Below are 27340 nucleotides of genomic sequence, written 5' to 3' on the forward strand. Positions count from 1 at the left end.
ATATTTAAAAGAAATTTCTTCAAAATGTATAATTTATTAATGTTGATTTCTTTAAAACTTAATTATTTCTTTAAAATATATTTATTAATATATTTCTTCACAATATATTTCTTCAAATACACGTTTATTTATACATTTAAATATTCATTTATTCAAAATATACATTTATTAATATATTTATATAGTTTTCTTCAAACCATATATATTTATTAATGTATTCCTTCAAAATATATTTATTTCTCCAAAAAATAAATTTTGATCTGACTGATCCTTTCCTATGGAATCATATTATTTCAGCAGAAGTGAAAGCATCAGCCATGATCATGCAGGTGCTGGTCCAGTACTGTTGGAACATCTTGTGAAATATAATCTATGGTTATTGTCTTTGGTTGCTATAGGCTGTGCATCTCAGGCTCTAAGCTTGTCCCAGAAGATTACACGAGGATTTCTTCTGTTGTTTCTGATGTAGCTGCTTCGTTCCTTGAAGAAGAGATCTATGATGTGGATGGAGAAATTGAAGAGTATTTTGCTTTTGACAAAAAAGAACTGTAAGTAGAACATTTCACTGAGATGGACAGTTTCGAGGGTGACATTATTTAGCTTGAGTTGTCTTCAAATGCCTTTGCTTGCTAGAATGATGCTATAATTCCCAAATTCCTGGGGTACCTTTTGAAATATTCATTGATTTTAAATCAAAATATTTGTACAAACCTCTTTATTGCAAAGTAATTTAACACAGGTGTTCTAAGAAGAGCATGTGCTAGAGAGTCATTCCATGAGTTGTAATATTGCCCCTCTAGTCAGCTAGCTGTGTGACTTGAAAAATGTTCATTAGCTTGTGGACTTTGATTTCTTCCTGTGTAAAATAAGGGGGACTAGATGATTCCTCTAAGGTCCCTCCCAGCTCAATTATTTCATGATGATCAATAAATCAATTTATCAGGCACTTGCCCTGTGCCAGACACTAGAAAAAACTGTCCCCATGCAGAAGGAGTTTATATTCTAATGGGGAAGACAACTCGTAGCTGTGTACATACAGGGTGAATTGGAGGGAGTCTCACAAGAAAGGTACTAACATGGCAAATATTAATAATTCTGATTTGTTATGGTTAGCAATGACATGACAAAGTTTTTGCATTATGTTTCATTGATATAGACAACTCCTGAAGATGGAAAATTTCTGTACCAATGCAACTTTATAATCTTAGAAAGTTTCCTAAAACTCTAAGAGATTAAGTGACTTTCCCAAAATCACATACCCAGTATCTGTCTAGGATGTGATCTTCCTGGCTTTATTTATCCACTATGGCTCCCTGGCTCTCATGATGATCAATCAATTAATTTATTAAGCACTTACCATGCACCAGACACTAGCAAAAGCAATCCCTACCCTGAAAGAGCTTCCACACTGTTGGAGGAAGACAGCATGAAAACAACTATGTACATATAGGATATATATAGGGTAAATTGGCGGGAGTCTCAGAAGAAAGGCACTAGTATTGCGAATAGGATAGTTCTAATTTGTAATGCTTAGCAATGAGATGCTGCGGTTTTTTAAAAAATTTCCTTATGGCCCCTTTATTCACCCAGTTGATATCCCACTGACTTAATCCTTAATGCTTAAGTATCTAGTTTACTATCAGTCTGTGATTCACAATCAAATGCTTTGTGAAACCAATGCATGTTTGACCCTTTTAATGATTTTTATTAGGGAAATCTTTTTCATTAGCAAAAACTGGCTGATTTTAGCAACAAGAATTTCCTTATTTTCTTTTAAGTGATGATGAAAGTCTGGAACCCAAGAAGGCTGTAGCTGGTCGACAAAGCAATAAACATGGCATCCCTCCCATTTCCCCTGAGGACTGCATTAAAGATGCGGCAGCTGCTGAAGTGTTTGACCATGCTTGGAGAAATGTGGTTGAAATGTTGGAAGAGCTGGTTAGAAAAACGTGGGAAATTGCCCCTCCAGGTACTTGAGAAATGTCCTTTATGTGAGACTTTAATTTAAAACAGCAATGACAAACAACCTACCAAAAATACTAAGAACAACAACAAAATCTAAAAAGAAACACTTTAAAGGAATATTTTCCAGGGCTATCCAGTTTCTGTTTTAGGCACATCCCCTTATTATGTGTCCTAAGGAAAACATTCTTTCTCCTCAAAGTAATCGTTCCAATACTTTCTCAATGGGAGAAAATTTTATTGATTATTTTGTACCATATCTTTGCTGACACTGGAGGAGTTGGGAGGAAGTACCATTCAAGAAATTTATTTGATCAAAAAAGTCATAACTAGATTTATTGTCTATTTAGCTTCCAGGGATTATTTAAACAAATAAAATGTTTGGTAGACTGACAAAGATTGACATGATGCAGAAATACAAATCATAGTGACCTATTTTGATGACTAATTTTTCTAATTAATTCCCTCCAGAGGGAGAAAAATAGACCCCCCCCACAAAGACATGGAGGGCTATGCATAAGTCATGACCTTACCATACATCAAAACAATTCTTTAAAGATGGATGCTTATTGTTGTTGCTCTTCTTCAGTCATTTTCAATTGTGTCCAACTCTTTGTGACCCCATTTGGGGTTTTCTTGGCAGAGATCCTGGAGGTATTTACCATTTTCTTCTCCAGCCCATTTTACAGATGAGGAAACTGAGGCAAATAGGGCTAAGTGACTTGCCCAGGGTCACACAACTAGTAAATGTCTAAGGCTGGATTTGAACTCACAAAGATAAATCTCCCTGATTCTTTTTTAAAATAGTATTTTATTTATCTTCACAATTGCATGTTAAGACATTTTTTAGCATTGATCTTTACAAGATTTTGAGTTCCAAATTTTTCTCCCTCCCTTCCCTCCTCTCTTCTCAAAATGGTAAGAAATTGGATATATGTTATACATGTGCTATTATGTAAAACATTTCCTTATTAGTCACAATTGTGAAAGAAGAAACAGATCAAAAGGGAAAAAAAACATGAAAAAGAATAAAGTAAGTGAAAAACTATACTTCTGGCTGCATTCAGTCCATCAGTTCTTTATCTGGATGTGGATAACACTTTCCTTCTTAAGTCCTTTGTACTTGTCTTGGATCATTGTGTTTTTGTGGACAACTGAATTATTCATAGTTGATTATCACACAGTGTTGCTGTGTATGATGTTTTCCTGGTTCTGCTCATTTCACTTTGCATCAGTTTGTATAAGTCTTTCCAAGATTTTCTGAAATTTGCCTGTTCATCATTTCTTATTGCACAATAGTATTCCATTACATTTGTATACCTCAGCTTGTTCAGCCATTCCCCAATTGAAGAAAATTCCCTCAATTTCCAATATTTTGCCACCATGAAAAGAGTTGCTATAAATATTTTTGCACATGTAGGTTCTTTCCCCCTTTTTATGATCTCTTTGGGATACAGACCTAGTAGTGGTATTGCTGGATCAAAGAGTATGTACAGTTTGGTTGCCCTTTGGTCATAGTTCCAAACAGGATTGATCAGTTTACAACTTCATTAACAGTGCATCAGTATCCCAATTTCCCCACATCCTATCCAACATTTATCATTTTCCGTTTTTGTCATATTAGCCAATTTGATAGGTGTGACGTGGTACCTCAGAGTTATTTTAATTTGCATTCCTCTAATCAAAAGTGATTTAGAGCACTTCTTCATATGCCTATAGATAGATTTGCCCTTTTTCATCTGAAAACTACTGTTCATATCCTTTGACCCTTTATCAATTGGGGAAGAATCTTCCTGATTCTATGCCCAGTGTTATACCCACTCTACCACCTGGTTGCCCTTCAAAATGGGTACAGATGGCAAAAAGTACCAGTGGCTCCTTCTTTGCTCTTTGTTATGTGTCCAGTCCTTCACACAAGTCCTTGCAGACAGCAGGTGCTTAATAAGTGTTCTTTGAATTGAATGCTCCTTAATTATTGGCCATGTTTTCTCTTTTGACTGAGGAGGAGATTAGATTCATTACACCTTGTGGTATCATAAAATAGAGAATTTTAGTTTGATTCTCCATGGCTAACTTTTTTACTAAGAAAGCTGACAATTCTCTTAACTGGTAGAACTTGAAAAACTGCATAATTGCATTGCATATATTGGATAAATGGTAGTGTTTTTGAATTGTTATTTATAATTAATGTTGTTGCAGGAGGAAGTAAACAGAGAGAAAACTTGAAGACAGCTGGAAATAAATTGGCAAAACTACCAAGTTCCCGTATTCCACCCAATCCATCGAGTGTTCCCCCTTCCAGAGGTTCTGAGACCCACAGCATGTCATTGGGTTCTCATCTGGGTACATCTCAGGTCAGGTGCTTTTCTGTTCAATTTTGTTCTTCTCTCCTGGAAGCTTCTCTTAGTTTCTACAGTTGTGATAGTTCCTCTAGAATCATCTCCTAGAAGGACCAGACCTGAATATAAGGTCTTACTGAACCCTATCCATTTATATTTGAAAAAAAAATGGAAGAAATTTTCTTCTTGATTGAATGATACAAAGACCATAGAGTCCTATATTTGGGAGATGGAAGAGACCATAGAGATCATCTAATCCAATTTGCAGATGAGGAAGTAGAGGTCTGGAGAATTGTCATGACTTGTCCAAAGTCACATAGCTAGTTCGTGATAGAGCTGGGAGTAAAAATCTTACCCCTTGATCCCCAGGTTTCTGCTAATAGCAATAACTGACACTTATATAGAACTTTTATAGAATCTTATCAAGTCTTACTCTTTGCCTTTGTGAGGTAGGCACTACAGGCATGATTTACTGTTCCCATTTCATAGATGAAGGTTCAGAGCATTGAAAGTTGTTGTTTGTCCTTCATTCTTGAAGAGGACCAATGACACCAGGAGTGTGATGTCTTGACTTATAAGTGAATTGGATATAAGTGAGGCAGAGCTGTGAAAAGTCACCAGCCTCACTCTCTCCTCCAGGGTCACCTGAGTCCAGTTGCAAGATGTAGGTCAGGATGACTGGTGATGACTTGCCCATGATCACAGAACTGTTAAGTATCGGTGGTAGAACCTAGGTCTTCCTTGCTCCAGGGCCATCACTCTAGTTACTACCCTGTGATACCTCTTTCTTCTTTGCTTTGGTTAGAGAGTGGAGGTGGAGAATGTTTTATTTTTAAATTTGTTTTTGATCATTTGGAGTAATAAAGAGGTGGGAATGGAATAAGCATTTATTTAAGTACCTACTATGTGCTAGGCACTGTGCTAAATGCTTTACAAATATTATCTCATTTGCATGTTACAGCAACCCTGGGAGGTAGGTGCTATTATGATTTCCAGTTTTCAGTTGAGGAAACCAAGGCAGGCAGAGCTTAAGTAACTTGCCTAGGATCACACAGCTAATGTTCAAGGCCAGATTTGCACCCAGGGATTCTGCCAGACTCTAGGTTCAGAGCCCTCTCCACTGCAGCTAAGGGAAAGGGAGAAGAATCTGTAGCCTTAAAAAACTGGACAGAAAAAGGAGAAAAAGTTATCAACAGGTGTTTATTGATTACCAGCTAGGTACTAATTCTTGAGGGGTAATTCTGAAAAAAAGTTCACAGTTTTTTAAAATTTTTTTTCATTAGCTATATTTCAATACAATTGGTTTCTCTTGTAATTTTACGTATTTTATTTTATGCATTTAAAAATATTATTCTGGAAAGGGTCCATAGATTTCATCGGACTACAATGAGGGTCTGTGACACGAAACAGACTGACAATTCCTACCTTGCACACTGTCTCTTGGTGATGTTATCAGCTCCTATGAATTCAGTCACTATGCATGGGACTCTCACATTGTTCAGCAAAGCTATCTTTCTCTTGATCTCCAGTCATATATTTCTAATGGGTATTGGGCATCCCCATCACTATGTCCTGCAAGCATTGCAAACTCAATATGTCTAAGACAGAACTCATTATCTTTCCACCCTCTTTTGCATTTCCCTAATTCTGTAAGGAGTGGCACTATTCTTCTACCTACCCAGGCTCACCACCTAGAAGGCATTTCTGATTCTTCTCTCTCATTTAACTTCTCATCCCCAACAATTTCCCAAGTCTTACCCATTCTACCTTTTCAACATCTCTTATATCCACCCCCTTCTCTCTAATCACACCATAGCCTCTCTAGTTCAGGTACCAATTATCTGTTGCCTGGACTGTTATAATAGGGTCCTAACTGATCTCCTTGTTTTCAGTGTCCTCTCCAATCCAGTCTCCACATGGCTGCTGAACTGATATTCCTAAAGCCTTCTCCTGTATCCCTTCTATGTTCAAAATGCTTTAGTGGTATTCCTTTGCCTTTGGTACAATATCCAGACTTCTTTGGCTCTGGGCTAGCTTTCCAAGTGGATTATACTTTAACTTTCACACATGCTTCTGATGGTTCATACAACCTGTTAATTCTCTCTTTCCCATCTCTTATATCCATGCCTTGGCACAAGCTGTCCTTCTTCAGTATGCTCTTCTCTCACTATCTCCACCTCTTGGAACACTTAGATTCCTTCAATATTCTGATTGTGGAGGGTCTTATATATCAGGCTGAAGAGTTTGTATTTGATCCTAAAAGCAATAGGGAACTACTGAAGATTATGGAGAAAAAGAATGGTATGGTCATAGTTGTGCCTTAGCAAGAATTTTTATTTTTTAACTTGTGGTGTAATGGATTGAAGAAAAAACTACTTGAAGCAGAGAGACTAATTAGGTGGCTGTCGCAATAGTTAAGGTGAAAGATGATGAGAGCCTACGTTAGCCTCATCGATGCAAGAGTGGACCTAAAGGAAATGATAAGAAATACATTATGGAGATAAAATGGAGAAGTTTTAGAAATTGATGAGATATGTAGGAGGGAAATGTCAAGTATGGTTGGGGTTAAGAACCTAGGTCCTGGGAAATGTCAGTGCCCTTAGCAGAAATGTTTGAAATAAAGGCATTTTTAGAAAGTTGATATTTTATTTTAGACAGTTGATTCTGATATTTCACTGAGACATCTGGTTAGAGATAATTAGCAGGCAATTGGCCATGTGGGACTAGTGTTGAGAGACTGGATATATAAATTAGGGAGTCATATGCACAAAGATGATAATTGATCCCATGGGAGCAAATGAAATCACTAATTGAGAGTATAAAGAAAAACTAGGACCCAGAATAGAGCCTTAAGGTCAAGCTATGCTTAAAGGGCAAGAGAGGGAGGATCCAGCAAAGAAGTTTGTAAAGGAATAGATGAACAGGAAGAAAAAGCAGTAGAGAGTGTTGTCATGGAAACCAAGGGGGCAGTAGAAGGCATAGTCAACAGTGTCATAGTAATCTATAGAAAGGATTGAGAAAAAGCCATTGGTTTTGGCAGAGAAGAGCTCCATTGCAACCTTGAAGAGAGCAGTTTCTGTTAATTAGTAGGGTCAGAAACCTGAATGCAAAGGTTTGAGAACTGAGTGGGTGGTGAGAAAGGAAATAGGGTGGGAATGCATAACTCTCTCTGGGTACTGGGCAGTGAAAAGGAGAAGAGACACATGACTTGAAGGGATGTCAAGGGAATTGGTCAAGTGAAAATATTTTAAAGATGAGGAAGACCTTAGCATGTTTTTAGGAATCAGGAAAACAGCCATTTTGAAAGGAGGTAATCATAGAGAGAATGGTAGAAAGGCAGGCTCCTGGAAAAGGTGAGAAAGGATGAGTGGTAATGGGGTAGTTGGGTAGCACAGCAGATAGAGCTTTAGGCCTACAGTCAGGAAGACTGAATCTAAATCCAGCTTTAGACACTTATTAGCTTACTTAACCTTTCTCTGCCTCAGTTTCCTTATTCGTAAAATGGGTACAGGAGTAATAATAGCACCTACCTTGCAGGGTTGTTGCAAGAATAAAATGAGATAATATTTGTAAAGTGCTTTCCAAACCTTAAAATGTTCTGTTACCATGAGTTGTTCCATAAAGGATTGGAAGCAGCTTTCTTGGAGATTGGAGCAAAAAGAAGAGAAGGGGAAGAATTGAGAGATTTTGAGATAGCGAATAAGGGAGATGGGGGAACTCATAAAGGGTGGCCCTAATTTTATCATTTAAGTAGAAGGCAGTCGTTTGCTGAGAAAGCTGGTGGAGGGAAGAATAGAGAGTTGCAAGAGAGAGGAAAAGTTTGTAGTCACTTCTGTGGAGTGCATAAAAGTGAATCAGGGAAGAATTTTTAAAGGGATTGCCATACAGCAATGAGGGTAAAGGTGGGTGTAGATAATCTGAATGTGTTTATGTCCTCATCAGCACAATTCTGTGACTTCCTCAGCAGCACGGGAGTAGGAGGACAGCTGGTGGATGATGAGAGGGTAGTGCAGGGTTGAGAACTGGCCAAGTGTGAAAGGCATTGTCACAAGGAAGCAGGGGTTATTGTTATCTGCTTTGTTGCGTATTTAATGAGGATCTTACAAGTGAGGCTTTAAAAACAGAATAAGCAAAGACCTGAAAACATCTGGTAAAGCAGGTAGACCCGGGGAAGATGGAGATTTAAAAAGCAAAGCACGTGGCAGTTATACTGGTGTCTCATTATCCTGCCAACTCAGAATGTTTCTATAAACTACTTGTATCTTGTGCTTATTTGTTCTCTTTTGACTGGGCTTGTGATTTTATCTCTGTTAAAGAGTTCCCAGTTAGGCTTAACAATGCAGATTGGCACCTTTTCTGTAGCTTACCTCAGGAATTCTTAACTTCTTTGGTGCCCCCTGACCCATTGGCAGTCTGGTGAAGCCTACTGACCCCTTTTCACAAGAATATTTTCCAATGCATAAAATATATAAGATTATAATGAAAAACAATTTTATTGAAATATCAAAAATATCAAATATCAAATAAATATAAAAATAAAAATATTTAAAATATTTAAAAAATTTTAAAGTTCATGAACCTCAAATTAAGAACACCTCTCTTATAGAATTATCTGGGATACAGAAAAGTTAAATAATTGGTTTAAGGTCACACAACCAGTATGTATCAGAAGTGGGATTTAAACTCCTGTCAGTCAGTCAGACAATAAACATTTATTAAATGCCTACTATCTACCAGGTACCGTGCTGAGCACTAGAATGTCTTCCTAACTTTGAGGTCAGCTCTCTATGCCACATTACTTTCTCTGTATTGCAAATATTGCAGGAAATGAGGATTGAGACAGTGGACCTGGACCTGTGATCTTCTTGATGTTGGAAACTCATTCTACTAATGCAACTTACATTCTTTAAAAACTGCCCAGGACACTAAGACTTTCAGTGACTTACACAGGGTGACACAGCCAGTCTGTAAGTGGTAGAATCAGATGTTCCTGGCTCCCTAGCCAGCTCTTTATTGACTACATCAAAACATGGGATTCACAACAATTCCAAGTGTGGCACAAACCAGATGAAAATGTAGCTCCTATATGATTTTAATGCGTTGATGTGTTAATAAAAAAGAAAGAAATATGTAACCATATGTGGTTTGCTAAGTCAATCTGCAGCCTGCAGGGATCCTTATGTATGTTTTAGTGGCCCCCATTTCTGTTTAAGTTTGACACCATTGGACTACACCATGCTCCCTAACCCCAGAAAATAATTGATCTTAAAAATATGCAAAATGGTGTATATATACACATATACATACATATATACATCTACACATACACACATACATATATAGATACATACACATATACACACATATATACATACACACATATGTACATATATATATATATATATATATATATATATATATATATATATATTTGTCATTGTTCAGTTGTTTCAGTCATATCCAACTCTTCCTGACCCCATTTGGGGTTTTCTTGGCAAAGATATTAGAGTGGTTTTTGCCATTTCCTTTTCCAGCTCATTTTACAGATGAGGAAACTGAGGCAAACAGGGTTAAGTGACTTGCACAGGGTCACATAGTTAGTAAATGTCTGAGGACAAATTTGAACTCAGGTCTTCCTGATTTAATATGATTAAACGCAAAGCAGTTCTGATTTTGGTTTCTATCAGTTAATTGTTTTGTATATGAAGCAGGGATTAGACATAATAGAATGGGGATATTAAAATGACCTGCCCCAAGGGACTATTGTGAGGATCAAATGAGATATTTACAAAGTGCTTTGCAAACTTTCAAGAGCTATATAAATGTGAGCTATTATTATTATGGAGTGATTATATTTTTTCTTTTTTATCTTAACTGTAAGTGATCCATTAAAAACTGAATGTTGGACATCAGTAGAATCACCTAAACTGTACTATTTGCAATTAAAGTAATTGATTTCAAAGAATTAAATCTAATTTTTTTCATGTCCATTATTGCCAACCAACATGCTTTTCCCCTCCCATAGATACCCAGCGTAAAAGGGTTGCATTGATCCTTGAACTAAAATAGAAGGCTCATCCCTTGACTTACTTCTTAAAGAGGCCTATTCACTGAATGGTTGTTAAATCACTCAAAGTAAGAACCAGAAAAGACCTTACCCTACAAGGGCCAGGGTCCCCCACTGCATCCTGGGCCATCCCCAGTCATCCTGGTGAATATCAGGCCACTGGACCCAGATGGCTCTGGAGGAGAAAGTGAGGCTGGTGACCTTGCTCAGCCCTCCCTCACTCAAATCCAAGACAACTGCAAGTCATGTCATTATCTCCCTAATGTCATGGTCCTCTTCAAGAACGAAGGACAAACACAACAACACAAAATAGAAGGCTAAGAAATACTGTTACACTGTTATGATTCTTCTGATGATTTTATGGGAAAGGCAGATATTAGCAAAGGATAGGGGTAACTTTGGGGGCAGCTAAGTGGTATGATCATTAGAGAGCCTTGCCTGGAGTCAGGAAGACTCATTTTCCTGAGTTCAAATCTGACCTCAGACATTTACTAGCGGGGCAAGTTACTTAAACCTATTTACTTCAGTTTCCCTATGCGGAGAAGGAAATGGAAAAAACCCTTTCAGTATTTTTGCCAAGAAAACCCCAAATGGGGTCATGAAGAGTAGGACATGACTGAAAAACAACTGAACAATAGAAGGTGTAACTTGTCCATCCCTACATTGTTGTGAAATTGCTGTCTTTTGATACTTGAGCATATCCATGATTTCTTCAGTCCTGATACTGATTGGAACTCCTCCATGACTTTTTTTTACCATATCTGATTCTTGTCCGTTACACTCTCCTTTTCCAACCTCCTTCCAAACACACCTTACCATAAACACTAGAGTCTCTTTTCTTGAAGTTTTTGATTTTGGGGCAGTCCATGCCCACTAAAAACCTACTCTGATCCTGGAACATGGTATAGGGGGCCCTGGGTTCTAGAAGACTACGCCTTCAGAGTAAAAACTCTAGCACATCTCCCCAAATTGGAAAGGCTACAAAGAAAATCCAGCAACAGACTATACTTGTCATCCAAGGACTAGCCTGGCTAAATGCAGAATGGCTCATCACTATCATGGGGTCAGATTATTCTTATTTTTGGTCATATCAATTCATGAAACAGACAAATAACAAGGACTACAATAACTTCCATTTTTATTTCTTTCTCTAGAACCATCGCTCCTCCAGTAGTTTTTACAGTGATTTAAATGGTGTGATGACAATTCAAGCAAAACCCCTTCAACAGAGACATATGCATTTTGCAGACAGAACACCGTACGTATGGGAAATGACCCAGTCTCAACTCTCCTGTGCCTAAGGCTTTTGAGGATAGAAAGGCTGTAAGAGACATCTTTTAGTTGTAAACAAATATACCTAACTTCCTGGCTGAGAGAAACATAGCCTGAGGATTGTAAAGTACAGTAAGCTAATGTCTCTGTGTGTGTTTCTTTGTTACTAAGGCCAAAGAGACATAGAATGTCAGAGCTAGAGGAACTTGAGAGATCAAGTAGTTCAAACCCCTAACTCTACAGATAAGGGAGAATGAAATCAGGGAAGTTAAGAGCCTTGCCCAATATTACTCAGCTATTTAATGATTGTGCCAGAATCCAAACTCAGATCACTTGACTCATGACCTCATGGAATTTTGTTGAAAGAGCCTTACAGAAATTGTGTACTCCAGGAGTTCTTAACTTGGGATCCCTGGATAGATTTTAGGGGATCTGGGAACTTGGATGGGGAAAAATTACATTTTTATTTCAATATAATGAGTTTCCTTTGTAATCCTATGTACTTTATACATCTAAAAACATTTCGAAAGGGAGTCCATAGGCGTAAATGAAAAAGGGGTCCATAGCGCTAAAAAAGCTTAATAACCTCAGGTCTAGTCTAACCCCATGATCCAATTCTCTTCCTTTCACCTATACTTTGTTACCTCCCAACCTCTATTCCTACCTTTTCTCTTGATCCATGTCTATCCTTATGGACTCTAGTTTTATAATATAAAATAATAGACCTATGTTAGGGAAGAGTGGGCCAGTAGTAGTGGAGGTAATTGATAGCAGATACTTAGCCTTGGGAGCTAGCCTCCCATGAATCCCATAGCATAAAAAGAAGGTGGGAGAAGTGGAGAAAATACTCATTAACTTAAACCTTTTGGGTGCTGGTTTTTGTAGTTGGTTTTTGTTTGTAAACAATGAAAAGCCTTGGTGCATTTCTACAAGGATTCTTTGGTCTAGATGGGAGCAGTATATAACTTGGACTTTCTTCCTAGGCATGATCAAGATGATGGATTGCTGGTTGTAAGGTCCAGTGTTCTCTCCTCAACACGGTATCGGTTGGGGCAAGTCTCAGATCACAGTGTTCTCTCCTCGTCTCGGGTGCTACCTGTGTCTGCAAGGAAGACACCTGCCCACAGGAGGCTGCCATCTCTCTCTTCAGATCCACATCAATCGAAAACTTCCAATGTACGCAGTGATAAAGTTCTCAGGGGCACCAAGCTGTAAGTCGTGTTTTCTTCTTGTTAAAGTGAATATTAACTTGGGCCAAGGCATTTTTTTTCCATCAGGACTGAGGGGATGTTATCTTGAAGGCATTGAAATCTTAAGTGACTTCTTTCTGTGATTAATTCCAACTTCTCCTGTATGTATTTTGTTTATATGTCATTGTTTGCACGTCATCTCCTTCATTAGACTGTGAGTTCCTTGAGAACAGAGATTGTTTTTTGCCTTTCTTTGCATCCCTGATGGTTAACACAGTACCTGGCACATAGTAAATCCTCAATAAATGCCCATTGTTTTTGTTCAGTTGTTCAGCCATGTCTTTATGACCCTCTTTATGGACCATCTAGTATCTCCCAAAGCTTGTCCAAACTTATATCCATTGCTTCTGACACTATCTATCCATCTCATTCTTTGCCATCTCATTTTCTTTTGCCTTCAATCTTTTCAGCATCAAAATATTTTGCAATGAATCCTGTCTTCTCATTATGTGGCCCAAGTATTTAAGCTTCAGCTTCATTATTTGTTCTACCAATGAGTAATCAGAGTTAATTTCTTTAAGGACTGACTGATTTGATCTCCTTGTCCTTGTCCAAGGGACTCTCAAAAGTCTTCTCCAGCACCATAATTTGAAGGCATCAATTCTGAGTTGCTCAGCTTTCCTTATAGTCCAATTCTCAAAGCCATATTTTATTATTGGAAAAAAACCATAGCTTTGACTATATGGATCTTTATCAACAGGTGATATCTCTGATTTTTAGTATGCTGTCCAGATTTGCCATAGCTTTCCTTCAAAGGAGAAAGAGTCCTTTAATTTCATGGATGAAATTGCCATCTGCAGTGATCTTTAAGTCCAAGAATATAAAATCTGACACTGATTCTATTTCTTTCCCCTCTATTTTCCAGGAAGTGATGGGACCTGATGCCGTGAGCTTAGTTTTTTTAATCTTAAGCTTCAAGTAAGCTTTTATACTCTCCTCTGTCACCCTTATCAAGAGACTTCTTAATTCTTCACTTTGTGCTATCAGAGTGGTATTGTCAGCATATCTGAACCTATTAATATTTCTCCCAGCAACCTTAATTCTGACTTTTGATTAATCCAGCCTGGCATTTCATATGATATACTCTGCTTATAAGATAAATAAAGTGACAATATACAACCTTGCCGTGCTCCTTTCCCAATGTTGAACCAATCAATTATTACATTTTTTGGTTCTAACTACTGCTTCTTGCCCATATACAGATTCTTTAGAGACAAGTAAGATGATGTAATACTTCCATCTCTTTGAGTACTTGCCACAACTTGCTGTGACCCACACAATCAAAGGCTTTAGTGTAGTCAATGAAGCACAAGTAGATGTTTTTCTGGAACTTTTTTGCTTTCTCTACAATCCAGTGAATGTGGGCAATTTGGTCTCTGGTTTTTCTGCCTCTTCAAAAACCAACCTATACTTCTGTTAATTTTCTTATCATGTGGTGCTGAAGACTAGCTTGCAGAATTTTTGTTGGTGTATGAAACGAGTACAATTGTTTGATAGTTCAAACATCCTTTGCCCTTCTTTAGGATTGGGACATAAAACTGACCTTTTCCAATCCAGTGACCACCGTGGAGTTTTCCATATGATGGCATATTGAGCACAACACTTTAGCAGTGTCATCTTTTAGGATTTTAAACAGTTCAGCTAGAATTCTGTCATTTCCACTAGCTTTATTGTTAACAATGCTTCCTAAGGCCCACTTGACTTCACCCTCCAGTATGTCTGTCTCCAGGTCAGTAACGACACCATTGTGGTTATCAGTATATGTTAAGATCTTTCTTGCATAGTTCTTTTGCATTTTCTTGCCATCTCTTCTACTTCTGTTAAGTCCTTATCATTTTTGTCTTTTATCATGCCCATTTTTGCATGAAACATTCCTTTGATCACTCCAATTTTTCTGATAAGATCTCTTATGTTTTCTATTCTATTGTTTTCTTCTATTTCTTTGTGCTACTCATTTAAGAAAACCTTATTTCTTCTTGCAATTCTGTGGAATTCTGCATTCAGTTGAGTGTATCTTTCCCTTTGTCCTCTGCCTTTTGTTTTCCTTCTTTCTTCAGCTACTTATAAAGCCTCATCAGAAGCCATTTTGCTTTCTTGCTCTTCTTTCTTTGGGATGTTTTTTTTGTTGTTGGTGGTGCCTCCTATTCTATCCATTGATCTACCAGCTCAAATCTCTTAAATCTTTCCATCACTTCCACCATATATTTCTAAGGGATTTTATTTAGGCCATACCTATGAGATCTGATGGTTTTCCCTACTTTCCTCAATTTAAGTCTAAATTTTGCAGTAAGAACCTCATGATCTGAGCCACAGTCAGCTCCAGGTCTTGTTCTAACTAACTATATAGAGCCCTTCTATTTTTGATTGCAAAGTATATAATCAATCTGATTTTGGCCCTGTCTATCTGGTGACGTCCATGTGAAGAATTGCCTTTTGGTAGTTGAAAAAGAGTATTTGCTATGACTAGTGAGTTATCTTGACAAAATTCTATTAGTCTCTGTCCTGCTTCATTTGAACTCCAAGCGCAAACCTGCGTGTTATTCCAATTATCTTTTGATTTCCTACTTCAGCATTCCAATTCCCCGTGATGAATATGATATCTTTTTTGGGTGTTATTTCTAGAAGTTGTAGGTCTTCATAGAACTGAGTAACTTTGGTCTCTTCAACATCAGTGATTGGAACATAGGCTTGCATTACTGTGGCATTGAGCAGTTTGCCTTGGATTCAAACATATTCTGCCATTTTGGAGATTATACTCCAGCCTTTTATTGACTATGAGGGCCACTTCATTTCTTCTAAGGGATTCTTGACCACAGTAGTATATGTAATGATCACCTGCATTAAATTCATCCATTCCTGGACATTAAGTTTACTGGCACCCAAGATTTTAATGTTTAACTTTCTCATCTCCTTTTTGACCACATCAAGCTTGCCTTAGTTCATGAGTCTTGTATTCCAGGTTCCTGTGCAATATGGATCTTTACAGCATTGGACTTTCCTTTCATCACCAGATATATCTGCAGCTGAGCTTTCTTTTGGTTTTAGCCCAGCTGCTTCACTCTTTCTGGTGCTAGTTGTAGTCTCCCTCTGCTCTTCCCCCATAATGCATCGCACACCTTGTGACCTGACCTATTACATCTTCCGATGTAATACCTTTTAACAATTTAATACTGTCCATTAGGTTTTCTTGGCAGAGATACTAAAGTAGTTTGCCATTTCCCTCCCCAGTGGATAACCTTTTGTCAGAACTCTCTACTGTGGTCTGTCCATCTGCATTGCGTAGTATGCAAGCTCTTCCAAAGTGACAAGGAAGTGATCCAGGAGGGCTCATTGATTATATGTCTCTAAATAAGGGGTTCTTAATGAGTGTGTGTATGTATGTGTGTGTGTGTATGTTAGGGACCCCTCTGGATGTCTGGTGAAACCTCTGGACTCATTTTTAAATGCGTAAAATGGAAAAAAAAATAGGATTACAAAGGAAATCAAAGTTTAGTGAAAATAATGCATTTTTTTCTCATCCCAGTTCATCTAATCATAGATTCCCTGGGGTTTATAGTTCCCAGGGTTATAGCTCTTCCTTTAATGAGTACTGAATATTTTAAATATTTGACATTTATCATAGAAAAGAACATGGAAACAAATTTGACTTCTTCCAGGATCATAGATCATAGGATCACAGATTTAGAACTGGAAGGATCTTAGAGGCAATTGAGTCCAATCCCCTCATAAGGAAACTGAGGCATGAAGAGGGTGAAGTAACTTGTCCAGGATAATACGGCTCTTAAGTGGCTGAGGCAAGTTTGGAACTCAGGTAACTTAGTTTGAAATGGGACAGTATTTAAGACATAGGCATCTGGAGAAAATGCAAGGAAAAAAATGGATAAAGTAGGAAATAGACACGTTATACCTTTTTTTCTTTCAAGTTCCTCATTGTTTATAATGTAGCATGTTCACAGACACCATGCATCTTTCCCTTGCTGTGGGTGTGATATTTATTTTCATTTTATCAGAGAAATGTATGATAGGAAAAATGAGGACTTGTCATGTGATCAGGGACAACATGTAGACAACAGCACCCCAGTGGTATGTTTTTGATGTCAGGAGAAATCAAAGAAGACCTTGATTGGGTGGGTACATTCTGAGAGTACACAGAGAAGAATCACCAGGATAGGCAGGCTTGGGCAGGTTGTGTTCTGTACAGCTGGAGAAAACTTTCAAACTGATGAGATCACAGATCCATTTGAGAAGTAAGTTAATTAACAATGGGCTTGGGGAACTTAGAGGTGGTAAGGAAATGGAATGTTCATCATCTAAAATGACTTTTCTCTTGGTTTCCTATGCCTGCACTTTCTAATATACATTATTTAATATGAATTGTATACAAAGAGCTTTCCAACCACTTTTCCCCAAATTTCTTTCTGCCAGACTTTCCTATTGCTTATTTTCTAAGGGATCTTTGAAAAAGACTCAAATTTATCTAATCACCAATACTTGAGGGGCAGTATTTGTACAAGGTTTTTCCTTTTTCTTGAGAATGTTTCTTTTATGCCTGGCTAATTTGGATTAAGTGACAAGTGAATAATAACTTATTATAGTTATTCCTTGAACACGGTGGAAGCTTTATCCTGATTTCAGAGCTAAAAGATTATTCTAGAGATGATGACAACAGAGGCCAATAGAGATTAAGTGACTTGTCTATGGTCACACAGGTAGTAAGTGGAAGAGCTGAGAGTTGGCCCTTGACTCCCGCTATCATGCTCTTCTTGGTGCCTTTGCTTATTTTATTCCATTGTTCTAGACTGCTCTCCTTCTTTTCTTTCTCCTTTTAACTCACGTTCTATATATGCTTCACCCCACAATTCAAGGCTTCGCACTTCCATGATGCTGCCCTGACTTGAGCCTTCCTTTCCTCTCCAGCAATGGTTCTTAACCTGTAGTCCATAAACTTTATACACATACATGCACACACATACACTCTCTCTACATATATATGTGTGTGTGTATACATATATATGTGTATATGATGTATGTATATAATATAAATATAATATATGAGTATATATGTGTGTATATTTAATATATGTACAATATGTAATATATGTAATAGATGATATATAAGTATGTGTGTATTTCGGTGTAATTGTTTTTCTTTGGAATCCCATGTATTTTATTTTATACATTTTTAAACCTGTACTCCATTAGTTTTACCAGACTACCAAAGAAATTGATTATACAAAAAAAGTTTTTGGAACACCTTCATGTTAACATGACCTTAACCACACAATCTAGTACTAAATTCCATGATGTCTTCCATTCTTTAAGTTTTTCATATGTGATTGGTCTTGTTTCCCAAACAAATTGCCATTTCTTTGATCCTAAGGGCTATTATAGGTCCTCCTTATTTCCTTACAGAGTCTAGCAGCATTGAGGACATAGAGAACACTAAATAAATGTTTCATTTGATAGGAAGCCTGGATTCTTTCGTGTTGTGCTCTTTAATGGCTAGCAAAAGCATTAACTCTTGTCCTAATAGAGGTCAATAATTTCAAATAGTTATAAAACACATCAATTGATATGTGGGTTTTTAAAAAATATTATTTTGGTTACAAAAGCTGGTTCTTGATATAGTAGGTCATCTCTTTTAGGGCTGTTTATTTTATGTCTCTGTTTCCTCATCACTTCATACAATGAATGAATGAATGGATAATAAAGCATTTATTAAATTCATATTACTATGTGCAAAACTCTGTGTTAAGCATTGAGGATACAAATAGAAAGGTAAGACAGCCCCTGAACTCAAGAAACTCATAATGTAGTGGGAGACTCAATACATTATAATGCCTTGCATACAGTAGGTGCTTAATAAATCTTTATTTGTTTTGTGACTGGTTTTTACAGGCAAATTGGCTCAGACTGCTTGACTTCTCCATCCATTCAAGTGCCTCGAAACAGATTACCACCCATAAGGTCAGAGGCTGGTGAACAGAACATTGCTTCTCCTGGATCCCGCCAAGCCTTTGTAAGACTTACTTTATTGTATGCTAATGAAGCTATTAAGAGGCGGTAGGGCATAGAAAAAACTGACCCATCCTCAGAGTGACATAGGCTTAATTCCAACCTCTGAAACAAACTGGATATATTACCTTGGGCAGGTCACCTAACCCTGAACTGCTCCCAGCTCTATTAAGATACTCTAAGATGCAGGTGAGTTGCCTGAATGCATCAGTGGAAAGTGTTTCTAGACTGGGAATTCCTTACACTGATGAAGTCAGAAGTCCAGACCACCAAAAAAAAGTAAATGTAGCTATTAGCTAGGCATTGGGAAGAATTTAATGGAATGCTGTGATGGGCTCTATTCAAAATCATTTCCATGATCTTTTCAGGGGGGCACTTGAAATTAATTAATTTAAAATTAGTTAATCAATCAATAATTTAATACCAGGAAACATGGGTGTAAGCAAATGGAATCGTGGAATTGAGTTAACATGTTCAGATGTCAAATGAAGATTCATTTTATAAAGCTACAGATACAGTTTTCATTTAACTGGAAGTGGTGTAGTCCAGCAGAAAGAAGGTTGGTTTTGGAGAAAGAGGACCTGGGTTCAAATTCCAGCTCTGTCACTTACTACCTGTGTGTCCTGGGGCAAATCAATTAGACTCCCTGTACCTCAGTTTCCACACCTGTAAAATGACAGGATTGGACTAGATAAACTTTCAGCTCCAGATTCGTAATTCTAAGGACTACTTCTTCAGGGGAGATCTTCAGGGGAGAGACATTATCTTCCCAGTACAGCAGCTTGCTCTGAAAAGGCTGGGGTTATCGATTTAAAACTGGAAGGAACCTCAGGCTATCTACTCCATTCTCCTCAATTTTTCAGATTAGAAAACTGAGGCCCAGAGAGGTTAAATGATTTGCTCAAGGTTACAGAGGTAGCAAGCATCAAAGGTGAGATTTAAGCTAGATCCTCTGACCAGGAGCCAAGGATCTTTCCATTGTATTGCACAATCTGAGGCTGTTAACTTATTAAAACTCATTTAAAAAAATTATCTTCTTAAACTAGTATTATAATTCTCAAGTACATCCAGCCAAGGTCACTTGTAATCTTGAAAAAGAGACCAGTGACCACAGGCTTCCAGGACTATAGAAAAGGGAAGGAGTCTGAAAGTGGAGGGTCATGCTCAGTGGAATATATTATTTACTGAACATAGATAAGAGGTACAAGGCTTGTTGGGTTGTGCCATTATAAATCGGTGGCACAAGATGAGGTGATAGGAGGTGAGGGAAGGCTGTAGAGAAGGGGGAAGAATTGAGTGGAAGACCTGAGTTCAAATCCATCCTCAGTCACTTACTAGCTGTGTGACCCTGGATAAGTCACTTAACCTCTGTGTGCCTCAGTTTCCTTATCTATAAAAAGGGGGTAATAAAAGCACCTACTTTGCAGGGTTGTTGAAGATCAAATGAGATAATAATCGTAAAGAGTGCCTGCACAGTGCCTGGCATGTAGTAAGTGCTATATAAATATTAGCTATTTTTATTATTATTATTCCCAAAATGCTAGGCACCTAACATGGTTTTGATGTGTACGTTATTTTTTAAATGAGTTTAAGCATTTCTTTTCCCCTATTCTTTGCAGTTTGAGGACAGTGGGTATAGACCACTGCATACTATGTTAACTTTTTCAATATGTTATTTCATCTTAGTAAACTGTGGCTCTTCCCTGCCCCCCTTTTTATTTTTTTTATTTTGTTTTGTTCTGTTTTATTTTTATTTTAAAATTAAATTTATCTTATTTTAAAATTTAATTTAAAATAAAAAATTAAAGACATTAAAGGATGTTAGAAACATACTTAGTCTAGGAATAAACAATACTCATTGGAAAGCCAGGAAGGCCTTACATTTATTCTTTCTCAATAAATGGGTATGTCCCCTGAACAGAGTACAGGAGAGTACAAGGACTCAGACAAATGCCAGTCCTTTTATCGGCTCCTAATTTGAATATTCCGCCTGGCTCTTCATTGGCCAGATGCAACCCCCTGAACTGCCCCCTTCATGCCTCCCTCAAACAGCTCCTTAAGCATGCTTATAAGCCTCTAACCTTTTATCTGATCAGAAGCTCTTTGGATCACAGCTCTATGGAAACAAAAGTATTCCCATCATTTCCCACAATTCATCCCCTTTTCTTTTATTAAAATTTTTGTTTCCTCATCTTTAACACTCCCTTACTGTCTCATATGAATTCTTCCCCTTAACCATCAACTCTTCCCTTTAAATAAATATGGGAAGGAGAAAAGGTTGATCAAGGCATTGACAAATCAAAGGGGGCTTTCCAAACAAATACAGATACAGAGGCCCAAAAGAAAATAATAATGAATAATCAATTGTCCTTTTAAGATTCAGAAGTCTCTTCTCATACAGTTGCCTAGTGGGGATCGTCTGATGAGGTCCTCCGGTCCTTGGTCTTTGTTTCAGCCATTTCCATCACAGCATCTCAGCATCTTCTCCTTGTCTTCTGCCTTCTGATGTCCATCCTTCTACAAAAGTGACCTCAGCACAATTTTAAGTTACCATTTCTAATCCTTATACCCTGATCATTTTTAAAAATTCAAAATTAGAACCTCAGACAATTGTCATGTTTAAGAAATTCACATCAAACCCAGTTTCTTATACTTTACATTAATCCATTATTAATCCCCCATCAGGAGGATGAGATTTCACTAAGAAATTAATAACAGGCTACATACATAAATATGTTAAATAATCAATTTTTAACACAGTACATATAAAATCATAAAACAATTCCAAATTCTAGGCATGCCATGTTTCTTCTAAGGTATTTACAAAATAAAACACAAGCCATTCTTCTTTTAACATTACTAATTATAACAAAACTTTAGACAAGCATGATATTAATCAAATAACAAAATAACGTTCTCACAAACCCTTGACTTAATTGTCTCCATACTATTACAAAGAATTAAAGGACTCTAACTTATAAGGGAACATGCACACACACACACGCACATGCACATGCACACGCGCACGCACACATACATATATATTATATATAAACATATACATATACACACACATATATACATATATACAGACACACACATATATACACATACATACAAACATATACATATACACATATGCATATACATACATACAAACATATACATACATACATACATATACATATGTATGTATATATGTATATGTATGTATGTATGTATAGTTGTTTGGGCCAAAATCCCAAGCTTAATGTTTAATCTTATAGTAACCTAAGATTCCCTATAATCAATTATTCAAGAGATTTGTTACTGTACTTACAAACCCTTCTGATTATAGAAATTTGCCACTAAGAGATTAGAGACTTCACTTATAGTAAGGGAACAATATTTCCCCAACTTCATGTCACCTCCAGGCAGAAGTTGTATGCGTCAAATGGCAAACTGCATTGAGCCAGGCTTAAAGTCTGCCAGGTTTCAGTTAAGGAATCAAGTCAAGAGAGTTCAACCTCAGCACACGTGGAACAGTTGCCCTCTCAACCTGCAATTCATACCTGCAGTTCATTCTTGCCCCTTACAGGGCATCATGGATCAGTGGCTCAGACAGCCTTTCTTGATATTCATACCTGGAGTCAGACTCAGAAAAACAGTCAGTTTACAGTTCAAATTAGGTCTTTGAATAGCAAGTTCCAATAATCAGTTTAAGATATGACTATAATTTCACATTGCTTAAGGAACATCTTTAAAGTGAGCCTGGAGTAGCTTGCATGTACTTCCACCCTTGCTCATAAAATCTTCCATTAAGACCATAAGTTATTGCTCTAACAGATTTGTATCAGTTTCCCAAGTTTCTAATGAAATATACCCCAAGAACTGAACCATATAAATATGATAGGTTCAAACACTAACTTATCTTATGTTTTAGACCATGGGATGAATTCAAATCAGAACAGCCACATTTAACATTCTACATCAGTGCAAAAGTATTCTACAACTTACCTCTCCCTATGAAACTTACACCGAAATTCTTTTCCCTACAACTGAAGATGTCTCTCATTTGGTTCCAGTAATTAATTACACCATTTGTATTAATACCCAATTGCTCTTACATCACTTTGAAACTAATTTAAGGACCTTATTCCACATAGGTGCAAAGTTACTTTAAATCCCAGTCTTAGACTATGAAATAATGATTCAACATTATATTTGTATCTTTATTTCACAAACTTCTTTTTCCCTTTGTCTAATTATTTCCATTAATATTTAGAAAGAATGTTATCTTTCACATGACTACACAAGAGTACCAATTTACCCAATCATTTGATCTAAAACAGCAAGAGTTCACATATTTGCATTAATCAAAATTTCCATTACCACAACTTCACTTTATAATAGTAACAACCTCCAACAGAGACATCTCCTTCTATCACCAACTACTTGTTTTGATTACAGAGACCTGCCATAAGAAAAGAAAACATCATAACCTTCCACATACAGCATCACACCCACCTGTTCTTTCTTCTTAAGTAACTCGTGACATCTCCCTCAGAGGGCAGGTTCTTTTACATCAGGTGGCAAGTCTCATTAATCAAAACTTTACCAGGACCCTACATCTCAAATTCTAATTTTAAAATTTGTCCTAAAAAACAATCACTAGAAATCAGTTCTGCTGACTTTAAAAAGCCAGGTTTTGAGGTCGGCCAGTTTCTGTTCTCTTACTTTCAGTAAAACTTCCAGGCTTTCCCAGCCTCAGGGTCCCTTATTGTACAAATAGAAATCCCAATAACTGCTGCCGCTGCCCCTCCCCACTTCTTCCATTCTGCCAGGTGGGAAAAGGTAAAACTCTCTCTTCTTATCTAGACTGAGGAAGGGAGGGGGTGGGGGAAGGGACTGAGGAGACAATAAGGGTGGTGTTTCAAACAAACAAAAAAAAACCTTAGCAGTCCTGAAGGCGTCCCAAAGTCTCCTTTCATAGAATTTCCTGTCTCTCCCCCCGATCTCTCCATACACAGTGATCAATTAACATTAAAACAGTGACCATAAATAACTTAGCCAACAATCTTCCTAAATGACAATTATAAAACATATGCCCTTCAAAGAGTAGGTGTTCCTGAGGGAGCCAATTGATGGGCTGGCATGCTGGGAGGCGAGCTATATTAAAATGAAGTCCGGGGTAGACATAGGTCACTGGATTCTGATCAAAGAGGCATCATTTTCCATCTCACTCAACAATAGGGGAAATTAACATTTGCCCAGACCTGTCTGGATATCTCTATGAGGAACATTTAGCTTGTGCATATCTCCCTGGCATCTCGACCCAACCAGAGACTCATAAAATTCAAGACTTTATGCAAGGTTGATAAGAATTTATGACTAGATGATTCCAAAAATCTTTGTTTTAGTTAATAGCCTCAATTCTTGATTAAGTACAAGCCTTAATCTAACAACATCTAGATTACAAAAGGAATTGCTTTTCATAAATTCCCAAAGTATTATAACAACTAAATTCCTAGATATCACAAAGTGCCAAATTGTCACGAAACCCTTCTGTACATAATTCACAAAAATTACAAGAGGAGATCTCACTTAGTTAACAATCTCACAAATGCTACAAGTGATAGCAAAACAATTTTAACTGAAATAAAGACCCAAACTTGGAAGTTTATAATTTCTATTTAACCCATTCATTAACTAGGTCACTTTGACTTGTTTATAACCAAATATAACAGTTTCAAGCCATCACATTTTTATCACACCCTCTTTAAAAGATCAATTCATATATAACAAAATTCAGATACCATTTCTACCTCACAACAGTCTTCCAAATTTTCCAACCTAAGAGAACTCTAAAAATACAATTTAAAAATAAGATGACATAAATTACATTTCCAGACTATCACATATAGAAATTACTGGTCCTATTGCTTTTGGTATTTTAAAGACTACCATCAAAGTTATCAGGTAGCCAGTTGTTGCCAAATAAAAATATGTAAACATTTTAATTATATCCTGGTACTTATATATTCCCTTAAATACATTTTATTTTATTTTTTTTGAACAGCAAATAAATCTATTTATCCAAGCAAACAGAAATCAGAAAAGCTATATAGATGAGAATATAACATAGTCAGTCAATAAACATTTGTTAAGCACCTATTAGTTCGAAATATTGTGCTAAGTGTTGAAGATAACAAATAAAAACAAAGAGACTCTCTGACCTCTAGGAGCTTAAAATACAATATGGTAAAACATTGAAAGAGGGGAAGACACATGGGAAGACATGAAAAACTGAGGGGGAGGAAGAAGATACTACGGGAGGGGGCATGATGAAAAGTTCCAGTAAGTCCAAAAAGCAGTGTAGCTGGTAGGAAATGGGCAGAAAAACTGTGCCGAGACCCCTCGTTAAATACAAGCCCTGGAGCCTTTGGTTCTGCCCTCCATTCAAAGGGTCCAATCAGAGAGACTGAGGACACTGATGAGATCTACCAGTGCTCACAGTAAATTAGTTCTCTCTCTCTCTCTTTCTCTCCCCCTCTCCTCTAGGCAGATGTGAGAGACAGACAGACAGAGAGAGACAGAAACAGAGAGAGACAAAGACAGAGAGAGAGACAGAGAGAGAGAGAGAGAGAGAGAGAGGGAGAGAGAGAGAGAGGGAGAGAAAGTGAGCCCAATATCATCTGAGGGTTCCCCAAGCCTCTAGAGATGCAAGCTAAAAATAGGTGCACATTCAAGGCACTGGCTCCTCTACTTCTTGGTTTTCTTCCTTTACTCTCCCTTTAGGAACCTCTTTCTGAAGAGAGTCTCTATGGGCAGCTAGGTGGCTCAGTGAGCAGAGCAACAGCCCTGGAATTAGGAGGACCCAAGCTCAAATTTGGACTCAGACACCTGACACTTACCAGTTGTGTGACCCTGGGCAAGTCACCCAATCCCAATTGCTCTGCCTTCCCCCCTCCAAAAAAGGGGAGTCTCTAACTCTACATGACCTCTCTTAAAGCCAGAGAAAGTGTCTGGAGCATAAATGTAATGTCTTCTTCATGGAACAACCGGGTCAGTGTCACTGGATGAAAGAGTGCATATCAAGGAGTGAGGTGTAAGAAGACTGGAAAGGTAGAAGAGGCTAGGTTATGTGCTTTGAAGGTCTTTGAATGCCATACAGAACATTATTCCATATTTGCTCCTGTGAACAATAGGAAACACTGAGGTTTATTTTTTTTTATTTTTTTTTATTTAATATATTTAGTTTTCAGCATTGATTTTCACGAGAGCTTGAATTACACATTTTCTCCCCATTTCTACCCTCCCCCCACTCCAAGATGGCATATATTCTGGTTGCCCTGTTCCCCAGTCAGCTCTCCCTTCTGTCACCCCACTCTCCTCCCATCCCCTTTTCCCTTCCTTTCTTGTAGGGCAAGATAAATTTTTACGCCCCATTGCCTGTGTATCTTATTTTCTAGTTGCATGCAAAAACTTTTTTTTTTTGTTTTTGAACATCTGTTTTTAAAACTTTGAGTTCCAAATTCTCTTTCCTCTTCCCTTCCCACCCAACCTCCCTAAGAAGTCAAGCAATTCAACATAGGCCACATGCACATCATTATGTATAACCCTTCCACAATACTCAAGTTGTGAAAGACTAACTATATTTTGCTCCTTCCTATCCTATCCCCCTTTATTGAATTTTCTCCCTTGACCCTGTCCCCTTTTGAAAGTATTTGTTTTTGATTACCTCCACCCCCATCTGCCCTCCCTTCTATCATCACCCTTTTTTTATCTTCTTCCTCCTTTTTTCCTGTGAGGTAAGATACCCAATTGAGTATGTATGGTATTCCCTCCTCAGGTCAAATCTGATGAGAGCAAGATTCACTCATTCCCCCTCACCTGCCTTCTCTTCTCTTCCTACAGAACTGCTTTTTCTTGCCACTTTTATGCGAGATAATTTACCCCATTCTATCTCTCCCTATCTCCCTCTCTCAATATATTCCTCTCTCATCCCTTAATTTGATTTTATTTCTTTTAGATATCATCCCTTCATCTTCAACTCACCCTGTGCCCGCTCTCTCTCTCTCTGTATATACATATACACATACATATATACACACATATACACTGACATATACATATAGTATATCTATGTATATATGTATGTATATATAGATATAGTATATATGTATATATGTATGTATATATACATATACATATAGTATATATATATATGTATGTGTGTGTGTGTGTGTGTGTGTGTATATATATATATATATATATATATACGTATGCATATTCCCTTCAGCTACCCTAATACTGAGGTCTCATGAATCATACACATCATCTTTCCACGTAAGAATGTAAACAAAACAGTTTGACTTTAGTAAGTCCTTTGCAATTTCTTTTTCTTTTTCTTTACCTTTTCATGCTTCTCTTGATTCTTGTGTTTGAAAGTCAAA

General features: G+C 37.3%; 1 protein-coding gene across 2 annotated transcripts in view; it reads left to right on the forward strand.

Moving 5' to 3' along the window:
• FAM149A (family with sequence similarity 149 member A) overlaps window positions 1-27340 on the forward strand; it is a 91752-nt gene that overhangs the window by 49578 nt on the left and 14834 nt on the right. For both annotated transcript variants that reach the window (XM_036764826.1, XM_036764827.1), the window contains 6 exons: window positions 399-548; window positions 1779-1969; window positions 4162-4316; window positions 11523-11626; window positions 12624-12851; window positions 18789-18909. In XM_036764826.1, coding sequence (XP_036620721.1) covers window positions 399-548; window positions 1779-1969; window positions 4162-4316; window positions 11523-11626; window positions 12624-12851; window positions 18789-18909 — 949 coding nt within the window. The remainder of the gene's footprint in view (window positions 1-398; window positions 549-1778; window positions 1970-4161; window positions 4317-11522; window positions 11627-12623; window positions 12852-18788; window positions 18910-27340) is intronic.

The sequence above is a fragment of the Trichosurus vulpecula genome, chromosome 6, assembly GCF_011100635.1.
Source record: "Trichosurus vulpecula isolate mTriVul1 chromosome 6, mTriVul1.pri, whole genome shotgun sequence".
Taxonomy (NCBI): Eukaryota; Metazoa; Chordata; class Mammalia; order Diprotodontia; family Phalangeridae; genus Trichosurus; species Trichosurus vulpecula.